A 27,143-nucleotide genomic window follows, 5' to 3' on the forward strand; every position below is an offset into this window, starting at 1 on the left:
GGACGAGTTTATGGCAGTTCGTTTGACTCCGCGGTTCCGTAATCTTGCCTTGACTGCCAGATCCAGCTTCCCGGCCCTGGGCGGAACGGATCGAGCTTCGTGAGCCCTAGAGGCTCCAGGAAAAGAAGGGCAGGTAGCCCTTTAGAGCCTAGCCAAATGTGCCCTAAAGAGGGGGACAGCTGAGGAGAGCGAAGGTTTGGACTTTGAGCTCAGGCCTCTGGGGCTCGCCCCTTTCCTGGATCCGCCCCTTTCCCCGCCCACCTGTCCTCTCAGTCTGACTGAGGACCGCCTCTGGGTCTTTTCAGAAGCTACGCTTCTTGGGGAGTCCTGGAAAGCAGTGCTTCTCAGACTTTAACACGAACACATGATTTGGGGGTGTTATTAAAATACAGCGTGGATTCAAGAGTACGGTCTGATGGTCTATGTTTCTAAGACGTTCATAAGATGATGCCAATGCTGCAAGTCCTTGAGCTCGAGGACTATTTCTTTAACCTGGCCTACTTGTTTAATGACGCTTAGCGAGGCAGATGGTCCGTGGAAAATAACTCTTGTCTCCAGCGCTCATAGACTCCTAGGCTTATCTACCCCACCCTACCCTAACTTCGACCCTACTTGCTTCTACTCCTCAAACCTTCCCCTTTTCCACTCTGCTCTCCACCCCCTGCTCCTGTCTACGCACTGTCCACAAGGTCTCGCGCTGTAATAGTTCAAGGATAGACAGCTTCTGCTACAGAAGGCGTTTGAAGGTGACTGTTTCTTTGCTCTAAACATCACACCATTATGTAAAATTGGCACCCAGTTTCCTGTTACTTACTCCTTGGAAGAAAGTTATGACCAACCTAGACAGCATATTAAAAAGCAGAGACATTACTTTGCCAACAAAGGTCTGTCTAGTCAAAGCTATGGTTTTTCCAGTAGTCATGTATGGATGTGAGAGTTAGACTATAAAGAAAGCTGAGCGCCGAAGAATTCATGCTTTTGAACTGTGGTGTTGGAGAAGACTCTTGAGAGTCCCTTGGACTGCAAGGAGATCCAACCAGTCCATCCTAAAGGAAATCGGTCCTGAATGTTCATTGGAAGGACTGATATTGAAGCTGAAACTCCAATACTTTGGCCACCTGATGCGAAGAGCTGACTCATTTGAAAAGACCCTGATGCTGGGAAAGATTGAATGCAAGAGGAGCAGGGGACGACAGAGGCTAAGATGGTTGGATGGCATCACCGATTCAATGGACATGAGTTTGGGTAAACTCCGGGAGTTGGTGATGGACAGGGAGGCCTGGCGTTCTGCGGTCCATGGGGTTGCAGAGTCGGACAGGACTGAGCGACTGAACTGAATTGAACTTTCAGTTATTCATAGGCAAAGGAAGAAAGACCTTAAATTCTTGGATTATAACAACAAAAATCTAGAAACAACATTCTAGATGTTTCAATTTATTCCCTTATCTTACTAAAAAAATTTTTATTAAAAATTCACTGGGGTAGGAGGGAATGAAGAGTGACTGCTAACTGTATGAAGTCTTCTTTTTGAAGTGATGAAATGGTCTGGAGTTAGATGAAAGATGGCTGCACAGAGTTGTGAATGAAAAGTCATTGAATTGTACACTTTAAAAGAGTGAATTTTGTGAAATGTAAATTATATCTAAATTTTTAAATTTTATTGTCTCCAATTAATTGAAAAACTTTATATATGTACATTATAAAAATCAGAAATATGTATGCTGAAAAGTGAACATGCTTTCATTATGTCTATTTCCCAAAGGTTAGTTTGAATTTTATCCTTCCAGACCTTTCTTTCTGTTTTCGTATATTTGTGTATAGGTTGGGAATTTATTTTTGCATAACTAGGATGATATTAATAGTATACAAATTGTTCCGCCCAACTCTGTTTTTACTACTTAATGAAATCCTTCATGCTATAAATGTCATTCTTCCTAATGGGTGTTTAATATTCTGTAACAAAGCTATACTATAATCTATTTAACTATTCCCCATGTGCTGGACATTTTACTGTCTTCAGGTTTTCATTATTTCTAAGTTTTTTTTTTCAACAAGAACAACTGACAGATAAATCAGTTTTTTCAGCTCCTTGCCCTAGATTTCTTTCATGCAAAGGTTGTCATTGTTCAAAAGTCAAAAAGAAGAAATAAAAACAGAGTCTGATGAAGCCACAGCTCTGTAATAAGCAAAATTTCAGTAAGTGTGTGCATTCCTTTTGAATGTATCCTAAATTAATATTCTTCAAGACTATACATTCACATAATAGTATATGTTTTATCAGTAGATCAAATTCCTAGGTTTACTCTGATTTTATTGGGAGGTGAACCTGTGCAATCTTAGTAAACCTATTATAGTTTCCATAAGATGCTAGGAGAAGAAACTTAAGAAAGGCATTGGCAGCAGATATGACATAAAAAAACATAAGGTTGCAAAAAAAGTATATATTTTTGTGTAATCTAAACTTGCTAGAAACATATGTTTAAATTTTTTTCATGATGCTCTGGTCCCTTTCAAGCTACTCAGCTATGGGATGGTATTTTTCACTCCCTTCAGACTCAAGTGGAAATAAAAAGAAGGAAGCAGCATTTACAAACATAGAAGACTTTTACCAGTTCCTATGCTGTCAATGCAGTATTAGGTCATCTTATGCAAAATATGTGCCTAAGTAGTAATGACATCTTTCGTCTTAAAGGAGTTTGTCTTTGCCAAGTTCTAATGAATCATAAAGTATTTGAACCAGTAGGAACAAAGCTATTCAAAAATGAAAAGGAATTGGAATTTGAAGATTCAAACAATAGTCTCTACAGATTTCTAGGCAATAAATCATCTTATGTTTTTTGCAAAAGAAAAAAGAATTCTGAGACTGGGTTAACTGATGAAATAAAAGCAAAGAAGCATATAAGGTTAGTGTTAACCAAGATATTGTAGTATTTTGTGTTTAGATGCTGGCAGAACAGTCTTCATTGAGCGAACCTTAAATATTCTACTTTCAAGTTTTTTCAGAAATTAATAAAAGAAATAGCCATATATAAATTAATCTATTTCTGTATTTGCTCTAAAACAGTTATGAGGAAATGATCACATAAATACTTAGAATTTATACCAGGAAAAACTTTATCTCCTCTGATGAATTGTGTGCTTCCTAGTTTTTGAAAAGTGACTTAACCAAAGTAGATAAAGTCAAAGTTATGGAAACTAGAGCAAAAGTCTTCTTTGTTATAGAAACCATGATAACCTTAGAATTAACATATATATTTTTCTGTTTATTTACAATCCTAACATCCTCTTTTGGTGATATTCTGTTATCTAATAAATTTATTACTTGTATCTTTTGGGCTTCCCTGGTGGCTCAGATGGTAAAGTGTCTGCCCGCAATGCGGGAGACCCCGGTTCGATTCCTGGGTTGGGAAGATCCCCTGGAGAAGGAAATGGCAATCCACTCCAGCACTCTTGCCTAGAAAACCCCATAGACAGAGGAGCCTGATAGGCTACAGTCCATGGGGTCGCAAAGAGTTGGACACGACTGAGCGACTTCACTTCTTCACTTGTATCTTTTACTGTAAGCTGCCTGACATCTTTTTGAAAATAGGAAATGTGTAAGTAAGTTTTAATAAGTAAATTTAAGTGCATATTTGAAATATTGGTCCTATATATAATAGAGAAATTCACATATTGTTTCTTTCAACTGACCAGAAGAGGAAATGATTTCAAATCCTCTAGCACGAGATTGGTGAGGAAAGAATTGAGGAACTTATTGACACAATGAGAGGGACTCTGGCTTTACCTGTAAGCATCACAGTTGACAAACCTGTTCTCCCACTTTCAAAAGGTAATTTCAGTTTCCGCTAGTTCTTTTCAGAACTTTTAAGGAAGAACTGACTTTTAAAATTGACTTTACTTTTTTACAACATTGTTAGGTTCACAGAAAAATTGAACAGAAAGTACAGGGAATTCCCATATATACACAGCCTCCCCCACTATCAACACCCTACACCAGAGTGGTTGTTTGCTATAATCCATGCACTTACACTGACATATCATTATCACTCAAAGCCCATGATTTACATTAGTGGTCACTCTTGGTGGTGTATATTATGATGTGGGTTTTGACAAATGTCTGATGACTGTTCCACCATTATAGTATTATACAGAATAGTTTCATGGCTCTGTAAATGCTCTGTATGTTCAATTGCTCAGTCGTGTCCAACTCTTTGCAACACTATAGACTGTAGCCCCACCAAGCTCCTCTGTCCATGGGATTCTCCAGGCAAGAATACTGGAGTAGGTTGCCATTGTCTCATTTAGGGAATCTTCCCAACCCAGTGATCAAACCCAAATTTTCTGCACTGCAGGTGGGTTTTTTAAATTAGCCATCGAGGCATTGTCCTTCCTTCCCCAATACTTCATCTACTTGTGGTTTTGTGCTTATAATGCCACTTAACAGTGGAAAAAACAGCCCCATGCCCAGGGCAGTTAGGAGGGATGCAATCACAATTCATAATGGTTACATACTATAATGTGTGTGGTCAAACCATGACAGAAGCAAAACAAGCATGATTTGCACACTGGAGGAGCAAAAGTTATCAATGATAACTAGGATGAGTGTGAGAAGAGAAATGCATGGTGCCCAAAGAAAGGGTGCAAATGAGAAGAGAAGAGGAACTAGAAGAAAACTCTGAGAAAGATGAATATTTAGAGGACAGGCTGAAAAAGAGGAGCCAACAGAAATTTGATTTTTACCTGTTATGAGTGAAAAAGAAAAACTTGTCTCACCATTTTCCCATGAGGATATAGGATACCTTACTTGTCTCTGGAGAAACCTGTATGCAGGTCAAGAAGCATTAATATCAGTAACCTCAGATATGCACATGACACCACCCTAATGGCAGAAAGTGAAGAGGAACTAAAGAGCCTCTTGATGAAGGTGAAAGAGGAGTGAAAACACTGGCTTAAAACTCGACATTCAAAAACCAAAGATCATGGCATCAGGTCCCATCACTTCATGGCAAATAGATGGGGGGAAAGTGGAAACTGATAGATTTCATTTTCTTAGGCTCCAAAATCACTGTGGATGGTGACTCAAGCCATGAAATTAAAGGACACTTGCTTCAAGGAAATCCATGACAAACCTAAATAATGTATTGAAAAGCAGAGACATCACCTGGCTGACAAAGGTCTGTACAGTCAAAGCTATGGTTTTTCCAGTAGTCATGTATGGATGTAAGAGTCGGACCATAAGGAAGGCTGAGTGCTGAAGCCTTGATGCTTTCAAATTGTGGTGCTGGAGAACTCTCAAGAGTCCGTTGGACAGCAAGGAGATCAAACCAGTCAATCCTAAAGTACGTCAACCTTGAATATTCATTGGAAGGACTGATGCTGAAGCTGAAGCTTCAATCCTTTGGCCAACTGATACAAAGAGTTGACACATTTGAAAGACCCTGATGCTGGGAAAGATTGAAGGCAGCAGGAGAAGGGGATAACAGAGGATGTGATGGTTAGATAGCATCACCAATTCAGTGGACATGAGTTTGAGCAAACTCTGGGAGATAGTGAAGAACAGGGAAGCCTGACGAGCTGCAATCCATGGGATTACAAAGAATCAGACACAGTTTAGTGACTAAACAAAAACAAAAAGAAATTCCTAACTAAAGATGGATATAATTTATCAGTGAAGATGCTTATAAAAGTAATTTTCATTTGTTGGGCCTTTCTCTGGGCCAAGTAACTTGTTAATGCATTTTATATTTGTTATCTATAATTTAAAAATAGACCTGTAAAGTGAGGGTAGAACTTTCATTTTATAGTTGGAGAAACAGACTCAAAAGGATAAATAAATAAGACATGGTAAGGGAAAGAAAGATGGCACTCTTATGTACTTTTAAAAACATTTTTATTTTTATCTTTGTTATACATATACATAATATAAAATATTAAAGTAGTTCTACAGATTTTCTCACCAAAAAATTAGTTTCCTACCCTTCTCCTCTCATGCATTTGCTGCTGCTAAGTCGCTTCAGTCGTGTCCGACTCTTCGCGACCCCATGGACTGCAGCCCACCAGGCTCCTCGGTCCATGGGACTTTCTAGGCAAGAGTACTGGAGTGGGGTGCCATTGCCTTCTCCGTCTCATGCATTTGCCCCTCTCCAAAGACAACCATTTACAATTCTGTATATTGTAACTCATGTATGTTATAAATGTATCTCATGTCTCTAAATGTCATGCTTATACTGCTGCTTCATGCTTTTTCAGTTTTACAGACATCTATTAATTTTCTAAAAAGGAAAATAGGGTTTATGTCTCTTCTTTTTCTTGCATTTGTCTCCCAAATACTTTAAATGGTTCACATGCATTTATATACTCTTCTATGAATAACATATTTAACAAAAAATGTTAGGTGAAAATAGAAATATCTTTAGTTTGAAATATCTTTTAGTTTGAAATATCTTTAGTTAGAAATATCTTTTGTGTTTAGCCAGATATTTTAAACATTGTTACAAAACAATAATTACTAAGTTTTGCATTTTAAAAAAGGAAATTTTTTTGGCTGTACTGTGTATCTTGTGGGATCTTAGTTCCCCTACCAGGGATTGAACCTGGGTCATGGCTTACCTGGTGACTCAGCTGATAAAGAATCCACCTGCAGTGCAGGAGACCTGGGTTCGATCCCTGAGTTGGGAAGATTCCCTGGAGAAGGGAACGTCTACCTACTCCAGTATTTTGGCCTGGAGAATTCCATGGACTATCCATGCAAAAAGTCGGACACAACTGAGTGACTTTCACTTTCACAGCAGTAAAAGTTCTGAGTTCTGACCACTGAACTGCCAGGGAATCCCCTAAAAAAGGAGACTTTATGTTAAAACAAAAATCAGCCAAGTCCGGGAACATCTACTTTACTTTAGTTTAGACTATTTATTTTATAGACAAGGAAACTGAGACTCAGAAAAGTTAGATAACTTGCAAAGTTTCCACAGTTAACTAATGGCATCAAGACTCAGACCTGGGAACTTCCCTGGTGGGTCAGTGGTTGAGAATCCACCTTGCACTTTAGGGGATGGGGGTTCAATCCCTTGTCGGGGAACTAGGATCCCACAATGCCTTGGAGGAACTAAGCCTGTGGGCTGCATCGTGTGCCAGAAGATCTGATGTGCTGCAACTAAGACTCAACACAGTAAAATAAATTTTTAAAAAGGACTCACACCTAGATTTCCATACTTTTACCCAGTGTCTTATCATTATTGTTGCAACAAAGTATTGTAAACTATTAAATGGGTACAGTTGAAATATATGTAGTTGATATATTTGCTCTTTGTCTCAACTGAACGTGTCAGCCTTCAGAATACAGAAACAGAGAACCTATTTTAGTTGTTCTTTCTAATAAAACATGGTTTTGAGAGAGGTACTCTTTCATAAGTTACTAATAACAAGTCTCTTTATTTTTGAAAGTCTTAAATCCACTTAAGTAAGTTTTTTATTGTTTTTTGTTTTGTAAAAGGGCTTGCAAAAGAGAACTAACTTTCAAATGGATTGTTCTTATATCTAATGAGTAAAAAAAAATTCACTCTAAAAAAATTTTCATACCAAAATTTTTGGAAAAATGCATTTGGAAGTTTCTCTAAATTCTAACAAATCAGGCATGGTTGTAGGTTTTGTTGTTATTATTATCCACTGAAATCTGACTATTCTGTGATCCTCAAGCACAAAAACACCCCCTCAGATGTATTAACACATATAAAACTGTCTGGTTTTATAAAATTAAATAATTAGCTGGCCCACAAGAAAATCTAGGCTACTTTCTATTTGGAAAAATATGGCTGGCTAAAGGTATGCAGTTGGCAATACACCTGTATAAATGTCAGCCAAGAAATAAAAGTATCAAGTCCTTCTTTTCTTTGTTTTTAAAAAAGGTCATTCCTTAGTTCCCCCAAAACTGAGAAACCTACTTCACTTGAATTGAGTCGAAAATTCTGCCAGCAGTGATAAAGCCAGGACTGCAGGCTTCTTGTAAATTTGCATTTGTGTGACTAGTAGAGTCAAGGTGAACCTTTGCTGAGATTTGTTTATTTTTTACAAGTGAGATGTGTTCTTTGCTGAGATTTGTTTATTTTTTACAGGTGTTTCTTTCTGATAACACCTATAAAATGTATTAGAAATATAAAAAAGTATAATGACTAATATTTTGAAGCTAATATACTAATATTTTTGAAATATATTTTAGAAATGTTAGGGATTCTAAAGATGCAGGTACTCTCCCTCTCTCCTGAGGGGAATGTCCAGATCGGCTAGAGCAATTCCATACTATTCATCAGTTTTACTTGACTTCCGGAAGAATACATTGTACAAAGGTTTCCTCAGCCAAAGCGAAGTGTGATTCCTACTGAACACACTGTACTTCTCCCACCAAAACATTTACACACTGAATGAAATTGCCTGTTGACTTGTCTTTATTTCCTACTGGAGTGTGAGGTACTTAGGGACAGTCCTCATCTTTTTTCACCATTGTATTTCCCATTGAATGACCCAGTGCTTAGCTGTTGGTATGTAACATTTAGTGAATGAATGGCTCATATACTGCCTCCTCATTTTATAAAAATTTTCTTTTTATGGACAGAGAAGTCTGGTAGGCTGCAGTCCATGGGGTCACTAAGAGTCGGACACGACTGAGCGACTTCACTTTTACTTTTCACTTTCATACATTGGAGAAGGAAATGGCAACCCACTTCAGTGTTCTTGCCTGGAGAATCCCAGGGACGGGGGAGCCTGGTGGGCTGCCGTGTATGGGGTCGCACAGAGTCGGACACTATTGACGTGACTTAGCAGCAGCAGCAGCATATACACATATACTCATCTGTACATATATTTGTGTTTAGGCTATCCTAAACGCTGGATGGACTGTATGCTCTTCAAATGCAAAGTGTATCCCCTTGTATCCCCTTCACCCAGCACAGAGATGATTGGATAAGAAATGCTCCATTAAGAATACGGTGGTGACTGTATGCATTGTCACAACATCCTTCTTGAGTCTTAATTTCCTCACATGGAGCTAGCTATTCTGTTAATCAGCTCTGCACTTGGCTAGTATGTCCAGACATGCACATTTCTCTGCTCCCTCTCCTTCAGGTCTTCGCTCAAATATCATCTTCCTGATGATAATTCCCACACATCTTATTTAAAATCACAACACTAATCCCATAGTGTAGTCTGATCTCCATTTTTTCCCTTCATTTCTATCCAGAGAAAACAAACTGACACAGACATATTTCACTTTTTGTTATTTATTGTCTGCCTCCCTCTTCTCCGTAGACTATAAGCTCCATTAAGGCAAGAATTTTGCCTGTTTTGGTTACCACTATGCCCCTGGAACCTAGAACATTGTCTAATACAAAATAGGTCTCAAAATATTTGTTGAGTAAATGAATATTCTGTCTTGATGCTATTGCTGAATAGTCTTTTTTCTACTTTTGGATTTGTTCATAAGAATCTATTCATGCTTCTTGGCGACTTGATAAAATTTGCCTTCATCCATTTCATGTGTGGCTATCCTTTCCTCCTCACCTATGGATGGCTGCTGAAGGGTCATTATTGTTATATATATCTTTTTCTAGCACTTGATTCAGTGCTATGCCCAAAGGTTGGTATTAACAAATATGGACTGATTGATTAGAGGCTATTTTTCTCCTGAGAAACCTGTATGCAGGACAAGAAGCAGCAGTTAGAACTAGATATGGAACAACAGACTGGTTCAAAATTGGGAAAGGAGTACATCAGGGCTGTATATTGTCACCCTGCTTACTTAATTTATATGCAGAGTACATCATGCGAAATGCTGGGCTGAATGAATCATAAGCTGGACTCAAGATTGCCAGGAGAAATATCAACAACCTGAGATATGCAGATGATACCACTTTAATGGCAGAAAGTGAAGAGGAAGTAAAGAGCCTCTTAATGAAGGTGAAAGAGGAGAGTGAGAAAGCTGGCTTGAAACTCAACATTCAAAAAACTAAGATTTGGCCTCTGGTCCTATCACTTCATGGCAAGTAGATGGGGAAATTGTGGAAACGGTGTCAGTTTTCATTCTCTTGGGCTCCAAAATCAATGCAGACAGTGACTATAGCCACGAAATTAAAAAATGCTTGCTTCTGGGAAGAATAGCTATGACAAACCTAGACAGTGTATTAAAAAGCAGAGACATCATTTTGCTGACAAAGGTCCGTCTGGTCAAAACTATGGTTTTTCCAGTAGTCATGTATGGATGTGAGAGTTGTACCATAAAGAAGGCTGAGCACTGACAAATTGATACTTTCCAACTGTGTTGCTGGAGAAGACTCTTGAGAGTCCTTTGGACAGCAAGGAGATCAAACCAGTCCATTCTAAAAGAAATAAAACCTTGAATATTCATTGGAAGGACAGTTGCTGAAGTTGAAGTGCCAATACTTTGGCCACCTGATGCAAAAAGCTGACTCACTGGAAAAGACCTTGATGCTGGGAAAGATTGAGGGCAAGAGGAGAAGGTGGCAACAGAAGATGAGATGGTTGGATGGCATCACTGATTCAGTGGACATGAGTTTGAGCAAACTCTGGGAGAATAGTGAAGGACAGGGAAGCCTGGAGCGCTGCAGTTCATGCAAAGAATCAGACACGACTTACAGACTGAACAGTAACAAATGATCTCAGGTCTTTACTAAAAGATTGTTGATATATTTTTTGTCAGTAACTCAGCAGTAGCAAACTCAGATGCCTTTAGGAGCCAGGCAGATCGGACAGCGTGTGAGGATTTCATTTTCAAACATGTAGGGAAAATATACGCTGTCGTTTTGCTTGAAATGCATGACCCTTGTTGTTTAGTCTCTAAGTTGTGTCTGACTCCTTTGCGACCCCACCAGGCTCCTCTGTCCATGGGATTTGCCAAGCAATGGCCCCATTGGCTGTTTTTCCTTTTCCTGCTTAAGACAGAGATATAACTCTAGGGAAATTAATTTCTACTGTAGCAAAACCAGTAGCATGATACCATGAAAATGGAGCTGACAGTCAACTTCACTGTTGGGCAACAGCAGGAAGTGCTGGGGTTTGTGGTGAGCTGGAAATGACATGTCAGTGTAAATATGGTAGCCACTAACTTATATCAGCTAACTCTGGTCAGACATGAATTCAAGCCCAGTGTTATGAGATCTTCAGTTCAGTTCAGTTCAGTCGCTCAGTCGTGTCCGACTCTTTGCAACCCCATGAATTGCAGCATGCCAGGCCTCCCTGTCCATCACCAACTCCCGCAGTTCACTCAAACTCATGTCCATCGAGTCGGTGATACCATCCAGCCATCTCATCCTCTGTCATCCCCTTCTCCTCCTGCCTCCAATCCCTCCCAGCATCAGAGTCTTTTCCAATGAGTCATCAGGTGGCCAAAGTACTGGAGTTTCAACTTTAGCATCATTCCTTCCAAAGAACACCCAGGACTGATCTCCTTTAGAATGGACTGGTTGGATTTCCTTGCAGTCCAAAGGACTCTCAAGAGTCTTCTCCAACACAACAGTTCAAAAGCATCAATTCTTCGGCACTCAGCGTTCTTCACAGTCCAACTCTCACATCCATACATGACTACTGGAAAAACCATAGCCTTGACTAGACGAACCTTTGTTGGCAAAGTAATGTCTCTGCTTTTCAATATGCTATCTAGGTTGGTCATAACTTTTCTTCTAAGGAGTAAGCATCTTTTAATTTCATGGTTAAAATCACCATCTGCACTGATTTTGGAGCCCCCCAAAATAAAGTCTGACACTGTTTCCACTGTTTCCCCATCTATTTCCCATGAAGTGATGGGACCAGATGCCATGATCTTCGTTTTCTGAATGTTGAGCTTTAAGCCAACTTTTTCACTCTCCTCTTTCACTTTCATCAAGAGGCTTTTTAGTTCCTCTTCACTTTCTGCCATAAGGGTGGTGTCATCTGCATATCTGAGGTTATTGATATTTCTCCCAGCAATCTTGATTCCAGCTTGTGCTTCTTCCATCTTATGATACTTTGAAAAAGAAGCTAGAAACCGAGAATTTTATATGAAATCTCCCATTTTTAAACAAATTAATTTTATTCAAAATACTATATTCAAAATTCTATTTAAAATAACCAGATAAGTCATGGCTATGATCCAAATTTAATGCATAGGCTATTAGCAGTACCCCTTTATAGATAACAGCCTTGTCATGGCGAAAGGGGTTACATAACTCAATGAAGCTATGAGCCATGCCATGCAGGGCCACTCAGGATGGACAGGTTATAGTGAAGAGTTCTGACAAAACATGATCCAGTGGAAGAGGAAATGGCAAACCACTCCAGTATTCTTGCCACAAGAACCCCATGAACAGTATGAAAAAGCAAAAAGATATGGCACTGGAAGATGAACCCCCCAGGTTGGGAGATGTCCAGTATGCTACTGGGAAGAACAGAGGGCAACCATGGGGTTGCAAAGAGTCAGACACGACTTACTGACTGAACAACAATGATTGGCAGTAAAGCTCTGCAAGAGATTTACTGTAGCTTTAGCTTCTGCAATTTTCTTTCATTTAAAGAAAAACACAATATTAATGATGATCCAATGCTTAGAATTGTACTACTCCAGTACTTTTGCCTGGAAAATCCCATGGGTGGAGGAGCCTGGTAGGCTGCAGTCCATGGGGTCGCTAGAGTTGGACGCGACTGAGCAACTTCACTTTCACTTTTCACTTTCATGCATTGGAGGAGGAAATGGCAACCCACTCCAGTGTTCTTGCCTGGAGAATCCCAGGGACGGGGAAGCCTGGGATTCCATAGATGGTGGGCTGCCGTCTATGGGGTTGCACAGAGTCGGACACGACTAAAGCGACTTAGCAGTAGCAGCAATGCTTAGAATAATAAAAAAAACTTTATGAACTCTTAACATAAATGACCAGAAACCCAAGTTAAAATTAACCTAATACTATATTTGAATTTAAAAACAATTTAACTACAACTATCCCTGCTTTTAATAAAATTGTAAATAATTAGTAATCTCATTCTCTCAGATGCACAAAATAATTTATAAGCAGGACCAATAGCTTTTTATATCTGGAATTAACCTATTGATAATACCCCTTAAAAGCTAGATAATATCACTTTATAATTAACATAACCAGAAAATAAAAGTAATATGACTCATAACCCTGGTGTCTATTTAAAGGTCAATCTTGAAAAGAAAAACTGTAATTTAGCCAATTTAATTATCCCAGCACTAAATTCATCCATTATGTTAATGCTTTTGTATTGCTGGAAATAGAATTTTATAACACTGACTGAAGTGTTATTTATTAGTCTGATAGTTGTATTATTTTTCTTTCTAAGCTGTGGAAGATGTTTGAAAACAACAAACATTGTTATGTATTCTTCAATTTATTCACCTTCCATTCTTGGAAAGTATTTTGGAAACTCTAGTTAAAACACAAATTCTTCAATTAAATAGAGAGGAAGATCTTGTTATTGCAAACTCTAAACTAGACAGAGAGGTGATTCCAAACTTACGTCTACCTGAGTCAGTTCAGTTCAGTCGCTCAGTCGTGTCCAACTCTTGGTGACCCCATGAACCACAGCACACCAGGCCTCCCTGTCCATCACCAACTCCTGGAGCCCACCCAAACCCATGTCCATCGAGTTGGTGATGCCATCCAGCCATCTCATCCTCTGTCGTCCCCTTCTCCTCCTGCCTTCAATCTTTCCCAGAATCAGGGTCTTTTCAAATGAGTCAGCTCTTCTCATCAGGTGGCCAAAGTACTGGAGTTTCAGCTTCAACATCAGTCCTTCCAATGAACACCCAGGGCTGATCTCCTTTAGGATGGACTGGTTGGATCTCCTTACAGTCCAAGGGACTCTCAAGAGTCTTCTCCAAAACTGCAGTTCAAAAGCACCAATTCTTCAGTGCTCAGCTTTCTTCACAGTCCAACTTTCACATCCATACATGACTACTGGAAAAACCATAGCCTTGACTAGATGGACCTTTGTTGGCAAAGTAATGTCTCTGCTTTTTAATATGCTGTCTAGGTTGGTCATAACTTTCCTTCCAAGGAGTAAGCGTCTTTTAATCTCATGACTGCAATCATCATCTGCAGTGATTTTGGAGCCCAGAAAAATAAAGTCAGCCACTGTTTCCCCGTCTATTTGCCATGAAGTGATGGGACCAGATGCCATGATCTTAGCTTTAGGGGACCATTTTTATTGTCAATTTATAACTAAAATGTTCTTTCACATCTTTTATCCTTGTTTTTTTAAATGTATGAGAACGTAATCGTATATATGAGCAAACACCAGCTTTGATTTAGAAATTAATCACTGAATTCTCCTTTGATCTAAAATAGAAAGTCCCTGGTTCTGACCTGTGAGAAGATGACCAGATATCTTAGTGGTTTAATTCATTTGAGCTCAGTCATGATTTGTCAATCTTCTTTCCCTGCACCAGCCCTGAGTGTTTTGCCACAGTTCTATTATTTCCATTTTATAACCATAAATAACAACCATGACGGTTTTTACTGATTTATTCATCCCTGCTGTAAAAGACGCCACAGTCTAGTAGGGGAGATGTTCATGAAACAAAACATTACAGTACAATGAAATAAGGCCTATCATAAAAGCAGTCTCATTTGTGGAGATGTTCCAGGACCCCTGTAACCTGAATGAGGTCCCTTCTCTTACACTCCCAACTCCAAGGTATTTGTCACTCCTGGTAAACCAGTTGCTAGGAACCATGGGTATATGACCTTGGGTACTTCTGGGATTCAGGCAGAGAGAACTGATATGATTTTTTCTCCCATGTGGGTCAAACAAGAAAAGAACATCAGACTCCAGGCCTGGGAACCAGAAAGCTTCAGATCCTGGGAAGAGCTAGTGATCAGACCTGTGAACCATCTTAATCAGCCATGGTCCTGTTTGCACATGACATGCATGCGTGTATGTGTATGCTAAGTCACTTCAGTTGTGTCCGGCTCTTTGTGACCCTATGGATCATAGGCCACCAGTCTTCTCTGTCCAAGGGATTCTCCGGACAAGAATATTGAAGTGGGTTGCTGTGCCCTCCTCCAGGGGGTTTTCCTGACCCAGGGATCAAACTTGTGTCTCTTATGTCTCCTCCATTGGCAGGCAGGCTCTTTACCACTAGTGCTACCTGGGAAGCCCCTTGCACATGACACGCTTGCTCCTAATTTACAATAGGCCAAGAATGACCCAACAAGTGGCTGAGACTTCCCCAGTCCCTGAGTCAGAGAGAATACAGGGACACCAACAAAGAAACACGATTTCTTTAGAAGCCTTTGCAGGAATCAGACAGCAGCCGGTCAGCCTTTATGAGCTTCTAGGCAGAAAGGGTAGGCTACCTGCAAGAAAAATGCAATCCAACTACCCTTAATCTTTTCACCTGCAACACTAGGAGCTGAAAAATAATGAGTTACACCTTTAAGCAATATGTTCCATTTACCTTGGGGGTAGAGGGGAGGGAAGTGAAGGAAGGAAGGAGAAGGAAGTGAAGAGAAGAAGGAAAGATATTTCAGGATCATCAAGAATTCATAGTGTGTATCACTTAGGAACCCCATCCTAAGAAAATATTCGAAGATACATTTTAATCTGTTTACAAAGGAATAGCCAGAACCCCAAGATGAAGACAGGTGAAGAAGAAGGAAATATTGGTAAGCAATGAACTTTGGTCTGGGTGCTCTATTTTCTCTTCTCCTTAATTTTGAACCCACATATGTGCATGCATAGAAACATACATGCATGGGTTCAAACATATATGCCTGCATACAGACACACATACACACATAAATTCCAAGTTGATAAGGTAAAACTGTGTGAGAATGTACAAAGTGTAAGTGCTAAATATGATGTCAACAAAGAAGGTACATAGTATTAAGGGAAATTATAATAAATACTAACCTATCTCAGCAAAATCTGGGGTTGGGAAGGTGGCAGATGCGGAGAAGGGGGAATTATAGGCCTTCCAAAGTTGTCACTGAAGGGAGGGAAGAGTGAAAGAATCTTAAATTTATTTTATTTTATAAAGAAATACTGAATTCAGAGACTTTTAAATACATATTCATGGCTGTGCAGGATCTTAGCTGCAGCACAAAGGATGTTTGATATTTCTTGCAGCATGCATGATCTTTAGTTGCAGCATGTGGGATCTAGTTCCCTGACCAGGGATCAAAAGCAGTCCCCCTGCATTGGAAGTGAAGAATCTTAGCCACTGGACCATCACTGAAGTCCCCTAAATTTCTTATCTATTGGGGTTGGGAGATTAAAAGGGGAAAAGAGTGTGCAGTGGGATTTAAACAGTGCATCTTGATGGGAAAGCATTTAGTATCTTATTTTCAAATAAAATACAACCATATGCACCTAATGATCAGAGTGGGAAATGAGAGAGGAACCGCCAATGGAATAGAGCAATACAGATGAACTCTTCGCCACAAAATCTAACAAAGGTAGAAACAAATAATGAAATGGTGGCTCCCAGATATTATAATTCCCTGAAAGTCAAGGTAGAGAAAAGTATGGTGGTATCTAGTAAGGAAAAATCTATTTTACTCCCTTATCATCCAAAAATAATTACTGAAAAGATTTTCTAGTTGTTTCTTCTTAGATTGTTAATTATAAGCTAGATTTCATTATGCTTTATCAAAGAATGTTTTAGGTAGATAAATGTAAACATCAACCATTGATTTATTTTGTTTTTGCCTCCAGGATTGATAATTGGCTTAATTAGTGCAGCAATTGAATGCTTGGAATATTTCCCTGGTCAGTTAATAGTTACTGTTGGCCAGCAGTTAGTACAACACAGAAACGAAGAGACAAGACTGAATACAGAGAAGTTACTCTTTGATGTCATAGTAAAATATTATAATCAGGAGTTCAGTTCAGTTCAGTTCAGCCGCTCAGTCATGACCAACTCTTTGCGACCCTATGAACCACAGCACACCAGGCCTCCCTCTCCATCACCAACTCCCAGTGTCTACCCAAACTCATGTCCCTTGAGTCGGTGATACCATCCAACCATCTCATCCTCTAACATCCCCTTCTCCTCCTGCCCTCAATCTTTCCCAGCATCAGGGTCTTTTCAAATGAGTCAGCTCTTCCCATCAGGTGGCCAAAGTATTGGAGTTTCAGCTTCAATATCAGTCCTTCCAATGAACACCCAGGACTGATCTCCTTTAGAATAGACTGGTTGGATCTCCTTGCAGTCCAAGGGACTCTCAAGAATCTTCTCCAACACCACAGTTCAAAAGCATCAATTCTTCGGCACTCAACTTTCTTTATAGTCCAACTCTCACATCCATACATGACCACTGGAAAAACCATAGCCTTGACTAGGCAGACCTTTGTTGACAAAGTAATGTCTCTGCTTTTTAATATGTTGTCTAGGTTGGTCATAACTTTCCTTCCAAGGAGTAAGTGTCTTTTAATTTCATGGCTGCAAGCACCATCTGCAGTGATTTTGGAGCCCCCCAAAATAGTCAGCTACTGTTTCCACTGTTTCCCCATCTCTCTGCCATGAAGTGATGGGACTGGATGCCATGATCTTAGTTTTCTGAATGTTTAGCTTTAAGCCAACTTCTTCCCTCTCCTCTTTTACTTTCATCAAGAGGCTCTTTAGTTCTTTACTTTCTACCATAAGGGTGGTGTCATCTGCATATCTGAGGTTATTGATATTTCTCCCAGCAATCTTGATTCCAGCTTTTACTTCTTCCAGCCCAGCGTTTCTCATGATGTACTCTGCATAGAAGTTAAATAAGAAGGGCAACAATATACAGCCTTGATGTACTCCTTTTCCTATTTGGAACCAGTCTGTTGTTCTATGTCCAGTTCTAACTGTTGCTTCCTGACCTGCATACAGTTTTCTCAAGAGGCCGGTCAGGTGGTCTGGTATTCCCATTTGTTTCAGAATTTTCCACAGTTTATTGTGATCCACACAGTCAAAGGCTTTGGTATAGTCAATAAAGCAGAAATAGATGTTTTTCTGGAACTCTCTTGCTTTTTCAATGATCCAGCAGATGTTGGCAATTTGATCTGTGGTTCCTCTGCCTTTTCTAAAACCAGCTTGAACATCTGGAAGTTCACAGTTCACGTATTGTTGAAGCCTGGCTTGGAGAATTTTGAGCATTACTTTACTAGCGTGTGAGAGGAGTGCAATTGTGCAGTAGTTTGAGCATTCTTTGGCATTGCCTTTCTTTGGGACTGGAATGAACACTGACCTTTTCCAGTCCTGTGGCCACTGCTGAGTTTTCCAAATCAGGAGAGAGGCTGCTTATTAACTGATGAGTATATTGGTATTTATTCAGGAATTATTGAACTTTTAGTTAAGTGATGTTTAAACTTCAGTTTTCTTGCATAATAATAAAACCTGAAGATACAAGTTGATGGAAATGTATTATATGGGTATTGCTTTTTTTGGCTGTGCTCTGCAGCAGGTAGGATCTTAGTTCCCCAAGAAGGGATTGAACCCATGCCCCCTATAGTGGAAGCATGGATTCCTAACCACTGGACCTCCATGGAATTCCCTGAATGTTGCATTTTAATATTTTTTTCTATGGTGTCAAATTACTTCATGGAGTCTTATTTTTTTTTTTTGCCAAAGACCACGGCTTATGGAATCTTAGTTCCCCCACCGCAGACGAAACCAAGGGACCTGTCAGTGAAAGAACCAAGTCCTAACAACTAGATCACCAGCAAATTCCCTCATAGAGTTCTTTTTTCACTACTTTTTGCCTGTCACGTAAATTGTAATGCCAAATGTAATAATGTAGTATAGGAATTAGATCTAAGGTAATTCTCTCATAGGGACATTCTAAGAAATATTATGATACACTACAGGACTAGAGAGGGGCTTCCCTTGTGGCTCAGCTGGTAAGGAATCTACTTTCAATGCTGGAGACCTGGGTTCGATCCCTGGGTTGCGAAGATCCCCTGGAGAAGGGAAAGGCTACCCACTCTAATATTCTGGGCTGGAGACTTCCATGGACTATACAGTCACAAAGAGTTGGACACGACTGAACGACTTTCACTTTCACTTTTCACTTTCACAGGACTAGAGAATTGAGGTATCTGTAAATATTAATTTCTGATGTACTAATTTGGTGATCTTTTAGTAAAATAAAAGTTGAGTGACATATCATGTCTTTTTTTAGCTATGTAGGTGGCCATATAATTTCACATTAAAAACAAATTAAGGGGACTTCTCTGGTGGTCCAGTGATTAAGACTCTGGGCTTCCAGTGCAGAGGTTGCCGGTTTGATTCCTGGTCGGGGAACTAAGATCCCACAGGCTGTGGCATGCAGCCAGAAAAAAGAAATTAATTAATGTTTGACAGTGCCGGATATAATTATGCATGTGTTTGGCATATTATATAGATAATTTCCTATATGTTTGAGATATTTTATAATAAAAACTTTTTGAATGTAAAAATGAATCTGCAAATCAAATACAGCATCACAGCATTTTAATTGACTGCTAAGTAGTATAATCTGCATTTATTTTTTCCCCTTGCTTTGTCGTCTTTGTAAACCTATGTAACAGAAAATGAAAAAAGAACAGAAGCACTTGAAGCAACACAACTATATCTAAGATTGTTGTTGTCCAACGTTAGAGAAGAATTACGATGGCTACTTACTTTCATGGCAATTGCATCAGAAGCTAATGCCAACAAGTTGCAAAAAAGGTGAAAAAAATTGCAACAGTTTTAAAACCTTCTATTTATTTCGTTTAAAACCAACTCAAGCTAATGAATCTTTTTGTTTACAGTTTGATAACAAAATGGTGGTCCTGAAAACTCTTGCGAAAGCAGTTTTGCAATCCAAATTATTATTAAAAGTACATGCAGGACAACTAGTCTTGTTCCTGTTGGAGCTCCACTATGAGCTCTTCAAGGTATGTCTGGCATTTTGCCAGACACTTATTACTTATTACTAAGCTATTTGTGTCAGATGAAAAAGCAAAGCATTCACTTAATAAATGATTTACTGAGTACCTATAATGGGCAAAGATTGAAGGAATGCTCTCTCCCCACACCCACTAAAGAGAAGAAACCAAATTCAAAACAACATTGGTATTTAGTTGATATTTACAAGTATACTGATTAATTTCTTCAACCTATTTCTGCTGCTGTTGTTGCTGCTAAGTCGCTTCAGTCGTGTCTGACTCTGTGAAACCCATAGACGGCAGCTCGCCAGGCTCCCCTGTCCCTGGGATTCTCCAGGCAAGAACACTGGAGTGGGTTGCCATTTCCTTCTCCAATGCATGAAAGTGAAAAGTGAAAGTGAAGTCGCTCAGTCGTGTCTGATTCTTAGCGACCCCATGGACTGCAGCCCACCAGGCTCCTCCGTCCATGGGATTTTTCAGGCAAGAGTACTGGAGTGGGATGCCATTGCCATTTCTGGTGCATTACTATGTGCCAGACACTGTCTTAGGTACTTGGAACACATTAGCAAACAAAACACAAAGATGCAGGCCCTTTTTCACTTTTGCTTCAGGGACCCAGGTTCGACCCCTGGTCAGGAAACCAGGATTCCACAGGCTGCATGGTGCAGACAAAAATAAAAACATACCCAATAAGTTATCATCATATAGTTTGATGGAAAGCAACAAATGCAATAGGAAAAAAAAGGAGCAGTTTAAGGGAATTTTGATGTGACAGGGTGGGGGTTAGTAGGAGCTTATGGTATTAAATGCTGTGGCCAAGGTTGGGCTCACTGAGAAAGTGAGATTTGAACAGATAGTGGAACGAGGACAGTCAACTAAATTGCCATGAGTGTGGGAGGGTTTGTTTGGGGCAGAAAAAATGGTTCCTAGAGCAGAGGCCTTGGAGGTGATGCTTGCTGGGTGCTGAGGAACAAGAGCAAGAAAGCGGTGAGCAGAGGGGAGAGTAGTGTGAGATGAGGTTGGAGAGGAGGTGGCCCTTGTAGACCATTGGAGAGACCTTGCCTGTCCTTGGAATAAAGTGGGGAATCGTGAGAAGTTTTGAGCACAACAGTGGGCTCATCTGACTGATATTTATGAAGATAACTGGCCTTTGTGTTGTGGACAGATTATAAAGGGGGAAGGAAGGAAGCAGAAAAATCTTTTAGGAGGCTATTGTAATAACCTGGCAAGAAATGTGGCGACTTGAAACAAAGGAGTAGCAATGGAGTTAGAGAGTCATTGTCAAATTCTTGATATATTTTGAAAAAGATCTTAGAAAAAGATTTTTTTTTCCTAACATAAGAAAAAAGATTACCTTTTAGCCTCACTACTATATTTTAGTACCAGACACTGGCACTTTTAGTGGCATTATTTCTCCAAAGCCTCTATAAAGAAATATTCCCTTCTTAACTGGATGGGAGGGGAGTTTGGGGGAGTGTAGATATATTTAAAACAAATTGTTCCCTTCTCAATTTTTTTGTGTGTAAAAAAATGTTATCTCGTGTCATTAGAAACACATTGGTTTGAATTTTGTAGCAGTTCTCTCACCCTTAACTGAAGTTTCTTTTCCATTATTTCAGAGAAAAAGGTGGTACTAAGTATATACAATAGAAGCAGTCCCTCTTTTATGACTTTTGAATGAAATATATTCTAAAGCTCATTTAAAAATCAGTTGTTACTCTGCACCTCATTTTTCATCATAAAATATAATAAATAGAGATTAGGGCAGTGGTTACATAAATGTTTAATTCTATAGTCACTAAACCATAATTCATGTTTATTCCTTACTTATAAAAAGATCCAACCAGGAATTTAGAATGTTTTCTCTCCTCCTCTTCCTTACCACTTAGCATCTCCACTTTGTTCTCACTCTGCCGCCTCCTCTGGGTAAATGAATTCTCCTCTTTGCTACATATGGTTGAGAAGTTAGAAAGGATTTTTTACCTCCCCCTCGTGTTAGAACTAGCAATGTCATAAAGAAAGTTACTGGTTCAAATTTTGTAGCAGGACTGAAAGGGAGAAGGAACTTGACATGGGCTGGAGGATGTGCTGGTATGGAATTCAGGAAGCTGGGAGAAGTGACTCCAGTGACTGGTTTCTGGAGATTAGGGGATGAAGTATTTCAGGGAAATTGAGATGGGGGTATTTATAATATGGGATCTCAAGCAAACCAAGCTTTTCCCTGTTACAGGGCTTTACTTGTGCTGTCTTGGTTATGTCTGGGACATTTTCTATTTAGTCTTTTTATGGCCTCACTCTTCACATCACTTCAGGCCTCTGCTCAAAATGATAGTCTCTCAGTAAGTAAGAGGGGTATCTTTCTATCTTCTCTAACTAAGATAGCTACCCATCTTCTTCACTCTAGCTTTGTATCCTGCTTTATGCTTTCTTAATGGCACTTATCACTACCTGAAGTTATATATTTGCTGATTTTTGAAATTGTCTTTATCTCATGTGCTGTCATGTCTGAGAATGCAAATTCCATGAGTTCAGACTTGATGTGCTTATTTATCACCTAGAACTGTCCTAGAAATCACTCACTAAATTTTTGTTGCATGGCAGAATGAATTGATGGGGATGGCTTCATGTTTGTAAATTTTCAGGACAATAGAAGCTAATGGAAAGGTACCTACCTTGGGGCTCAAGATGAAGGAGCTATGTGGATATGAGGTTCAACGTTGGTAGGTCTACCCTCTATAACAATGTTAGCTGAGGAATTTTTTCGTCAGATACATGTTGTAATCTGGGATTTCCTTTGTGTAATAACTAAGACTGGAAAAAGAGTATATATCTATTTTAAGAGAATGATATTATTATGTATTTTAGAGCTACTATTTACATACAGATCATGTGATTGCAGTGCAAGATTATCTAGTCCAGTGCTGTTAAAGTGAAAGTGGAGTCGCTCAGTTGTGTCCGACTCTGCAACCCTGTGGACTGTAGCCCACCAGGCTCTTCAGTCCATGGGATTCTCCAGGCAAGAATACTGGAGTGGGTTGTCATTTCCTTCTCCAGGGGATCTTCCTGACCCAGGGATGGAACCCAGGTCTCCTGCATTGCAGACAGACGCTTTAATGGAAGTACAAATAGTTTTTATTATAGTAGAACACTGTACTAATGATTGGTTAACCTAGTTTCAGATATATCACATATGTGGAAGTAGAAAATAGAATTTTAAGAATTCTAAAAAAGTTTCAAGTATTTATATACCCTTTATAATTCAGAGGCTTTCTGCTGCCCGCCCCCTTTCCCCATCTGTAATCCTCTTCCCCTATGCATTGGTCAAAAAAACTGAGATTTTTTTTGCCATTCCCTTCTCCAGGGTATCTTCCTGACCTAAGGATCAAACCTGGGTCTTTTGCATTGCAGGCTGATTCTTTACCGTCTGAGCCACCAGGAAAGCCCCCTATATTAGATTAAGCCCCCTATAGTAGATTACTGGCTAGAAAAATTCATATTAGAAACTTGAAAATATCTGTTTTTATGTAGATATAAAATCAGAAGTTACTGTAGGACTTCCCTGGTGGCTCATAGGTTAAAGTGTCTGCCTCCAATGTGGGAGACCCTGGTTTGATCCCTGGGTTGGGAAGATCCCCTGGAGAAGGAAATGGCAACCCACTCCAGTATTCTTGCCTGGAGAATCCCATGGATTCCCATGGAATCCCATGGACTGCAGGGCTACAGTCCATGGGGTCGCAAAGAGTCACAAAGAGTTGGACATGACTGAGCCACTTCACTCACTCACTCACTCACTCATGTAGACACCAGTTACTTTATTGGATCTGGTTAGTAAGAAATTTAAGAAGCTTCTGCATGGAGAAGATCCAGATGCCATATCAGGTATTGACTCAGACTTATTCTTTCTATATCATTAAGTGACTGTTATATAAGTTGGAAGGGAACCAAGGATGAGTATGTAATAAATGTATAATGCTATAAAAGGTGGTTACATTAAGGTTATTTTTAAATATCTCTAGAGTAAGTTCTTCTCTAGTTCTTTTTGGAAGCTCTCTGTTTGATTACCTTTCTTCTAAAAACGTAAATACTTTCTGTATCTCATTGCTGCTTCCAGATGGGGGTATTTATAATAGGGAATCTCAAACAAGCCAAGCTTTTTCCTATTATAGGGCTTTACCTGTGCTGTCTTGATTATAAAGACAGGGATAAATATTTGATATCAGTAACATTTAAAATCAACTGACTGAGAAAGTGGTTCAGATGATCAGATATGTGTCTGACTAAGGATGGAAAAAAGATGATGAACAAAGAAAAATGGCATGGCAGGTTTTTGTGTTCTGAGACTGATGTGAGTTGTGACAGGGCTAAAGGCAGTATGGTATAGTATAGAGACTTCAAACCCTGCGAGTGGGGCAATCCCAGGTTCGGACCTTAGCTCAGCCATGTGGTCCAAGCTTCTGTTTCTTTATTGATAAGGCAGGGCTAATAATAATGCCAACAACTCTACACCTTAGAACATTGAAGATTTAGTGAGAAAAAGTTCAAAAGGTTTGATATATGTAAACATTCATTGTAAGCTATTATTATATTATTATTTGAAGGGCAGTAGATTCTGAACAGAGAGTTAGGTGTAGGATTTTAAGTTTTCAGAGGCAATGTAATTCCAGGGTGTCACCACGTGTGATTAAGCAAAGGCCATTATAGTGAAAATAGAAAAAAACAAAACAAAACACAAAACCTAATATTAATGGGCTGTAGGATTTCAGAAGTTACCATGATTGAGAATTGCTTTGCTGTGTCTGGAGACTAAGGTGTCCCCATCTGTAGATCAGCATACAGAAAGGCTTAGTTGACTATACATGCTAAGACAGCTCACAGGGCTATGCAAAAAAGACTGCTCACATTCATGAAATTCTTTGTTCATGTTTTGTACATGCTTGTGATGGTTCAGGACACACTACCCCAAAACATGGCACATTACATTGAATATTTTAAGCTGAAAGAGTTTGAAAAAATGGCAGAAGCAGGAGGGTTGCTCTGACCTACTCCCCTCTTGCCATTTCTCCCTGAAATAGGCTGTAACACCTTCATATGAAAGATGCCTTCTCTACACCAGGAGCAAAGGACTATCCTTATCTCCCAATGCAAAGGGAAGTCAAGAAGAATCTGAACAAACAGGCTTTGCTAACTTTTCCCAGTTTATTACAATTACCTCATACCTTACCTTGCAACATTCTTCCGGGACTGTGGATTCTTCATCAAAGAAAAGAAAGTGAAGTCGCTCAGTCATGTCTGACTCTTTGCGACCCCATGGACTGTAGCCATGGGATTTTCCAGGGCAAGAGTACAGGAGTGGGTTGCCATTTCCTTCTCCAATTCTTCATCAAACCTAGCATAAAGTATATAGGTCTGTTTCTTTGAGTCTTCATTTCCTTATGAAGGCTCCTATGTCACATAAAACTTACTAAATACATTTGTGTGTTTTTTCTCCAGTTTTTGTATTTATCAGTTTACTTCTCAGACCTAGCCAGGGACCCTAAGAAAGCCAAGGAAAACTTTTTCCTCCCCTTCACCTTCTATCTGTGAGTCATGTCACTTAAATTCCAGTGTGTTCTACTTGAAACTAGTATAGTAGTACATTGGTTCTCCTACTTCATGGACTTATTTTGGAAATAAAATCAAACAATGTATGTAAAATAAGACAAGGTATGTTTTGCTATAGAGCACATGTAAAGAAACAGTATTACTCTGAAGCAAAGACAATATAAGTAATGTCATATACCATATTTGAGGAAAAAGGTCCAGCATAACACCAGTTTGAATAGGTACATTTTCATGATTTTCTTTTTTTAACTTGCTTTTTCAATTGTACTTTTTTTTTTTCAGGTTTCACATCTTGCCAATGCTTGACGTACAAGGAGTTTGAAAAACATAAGGAAAGGACAAGCCAATATCTTCACCAGTTGGCTCTTGAGATTAATAGTAACCCTAGTATCTCTTTAAAATGAAAAAATAAATTAATTAAAGAATTCCAAAAACACCATCCAGAAGTTTTGCACTAACGTTTCTGGGATAGGAAACTATAATTTGTTAATATAAAGAACTCCTTTGGTAGTTTTCTCAAACTGCCAATACCCACACTACAGAGAAAGGATAGCCTATAAACATTTTAAATGTAATTATGCTTACTTTGTTAAGGAAGAGTCAAAAGGTATACACGTTCAGTCATAAAATACATTAGTCCTGGGATGTAATGTATAGCATAGCAACTATAGTTAACAATACTCTAGTTAGTATTTGGAGGTTGCTAAGAGAGTAGATCTCTAAAAAACTGTAAAGGATGTTTTTTATCTTTAAAAGGGAATGTAAGTTAAATTCTTGTATGCTGATTCATTTAATTACTATGCTGCTTATTAAATGTGGTGCTATTATTAGGGATCTGATACAGTTCATTTCCTTAGAATTTTTTTTCCATAGAAAAAGAACATTTCATCTATGAGTTCTCCAAAGAAAGCATGTTTTTTCCTTAGTACATACTACTTTTAAGCTACCCCTTTCAGTTCAGTTCAGTTCAGTCGCTCAGTCGTGTCCGACTCTTTGCGACCCCATGAATCGCAGCACGCCAGGCCTCCCTGTCCATCACCAACTCCCGCAGTTCACTCAGACTCACGTCCATCGAGTCAGTGATGCCATCCAGCCATCTCATCCTCTGTCGTCCCCTTCTCTTCCTGCCCCCAATCCCTCCCAGCATCAGAGTCTTTTCCAATGAGTCAACTCTTTGCATGAGGTGGCCAAAGTACTGGAATTTCAGCTTCAGAATCATTCCCTCCAAAGAACACCCAGGGCTGATCTCCTTCAGAATGGACTGGTTGGATCTCCTTGCAGTCCAAGGGACTCTCAAGAGTCTTCTCCAACACCACAGTTCAACAGCATCAATTCTTCACCACTCAGCCTTCTTCACAGTCCAACTCTCACATCCATACATGACCACAGGAAAAATCATAGCCTTGACTAGATGGACCTTTGTTGGCAAAGTAATGTCTCTGCTTTTCAATATGCAGTCTAGGTTGGTCATAACTTTCCTTCCAAGGGGTAAGTGTCTTTTAATTTCATGGCTGCAGTCACCATCTGTAGTGATTTTGGAGCCCCCAAAAATAAAGTCTGACACTGTTTCCACTGTTTTCCCATCTATTTCCCATGAAGTGATGGGACCAGATGCCATGATCTTCATTTTCTGAATGTTGAGCTTTAAG

The 27,143-nt window shown here is 39.4% G+C and overlaps 1 protein-coding gene across 1 annotated transcript; it reads left to right on the forward strand.

Annotated features, from left to right (window-relative positions):
- On the forward strand, positions 1-26,102 carry DEPDC4 (DEP domain containing 4). Its single transcript, XM_044941456.2, is given in 13 exon segments — positions 1-49; positions 52-133; positions 2,693-2,884; positions 3,688-3,721; positions 3,723-3,829; positions 13,345-13,531; positions 16,723-16,741; positions 16,743-16,893; positions 18,279-18,333; positions 19,550-19,690; positions 19,773-19,902; positions 23,694-23,772; positions 25,777-26,102. Coding segments are annotated over 13 exon segments (1,392 nt in total). The 5' UTR covers positions 1-10; the 3' UTR covers positions 25,953-26,102.
- Positions 26,103-27,143: the final 1,041 nt, after the last annotated feature.

Source organism: Bubalus bubalis, chromosome 4 (assembly GCF_019923935.1).
Source record: "Bubalus bubalis isolate 160015118507 breed Murrah chromosome 4, NDDB_SH_1, whole genome shotgun sequence".
NCBI lineage: Eukaryota > Metazoa > Chordata > Mammalia > Artiodactyla > Bovidae > Bubalus > Bubalus bubalis.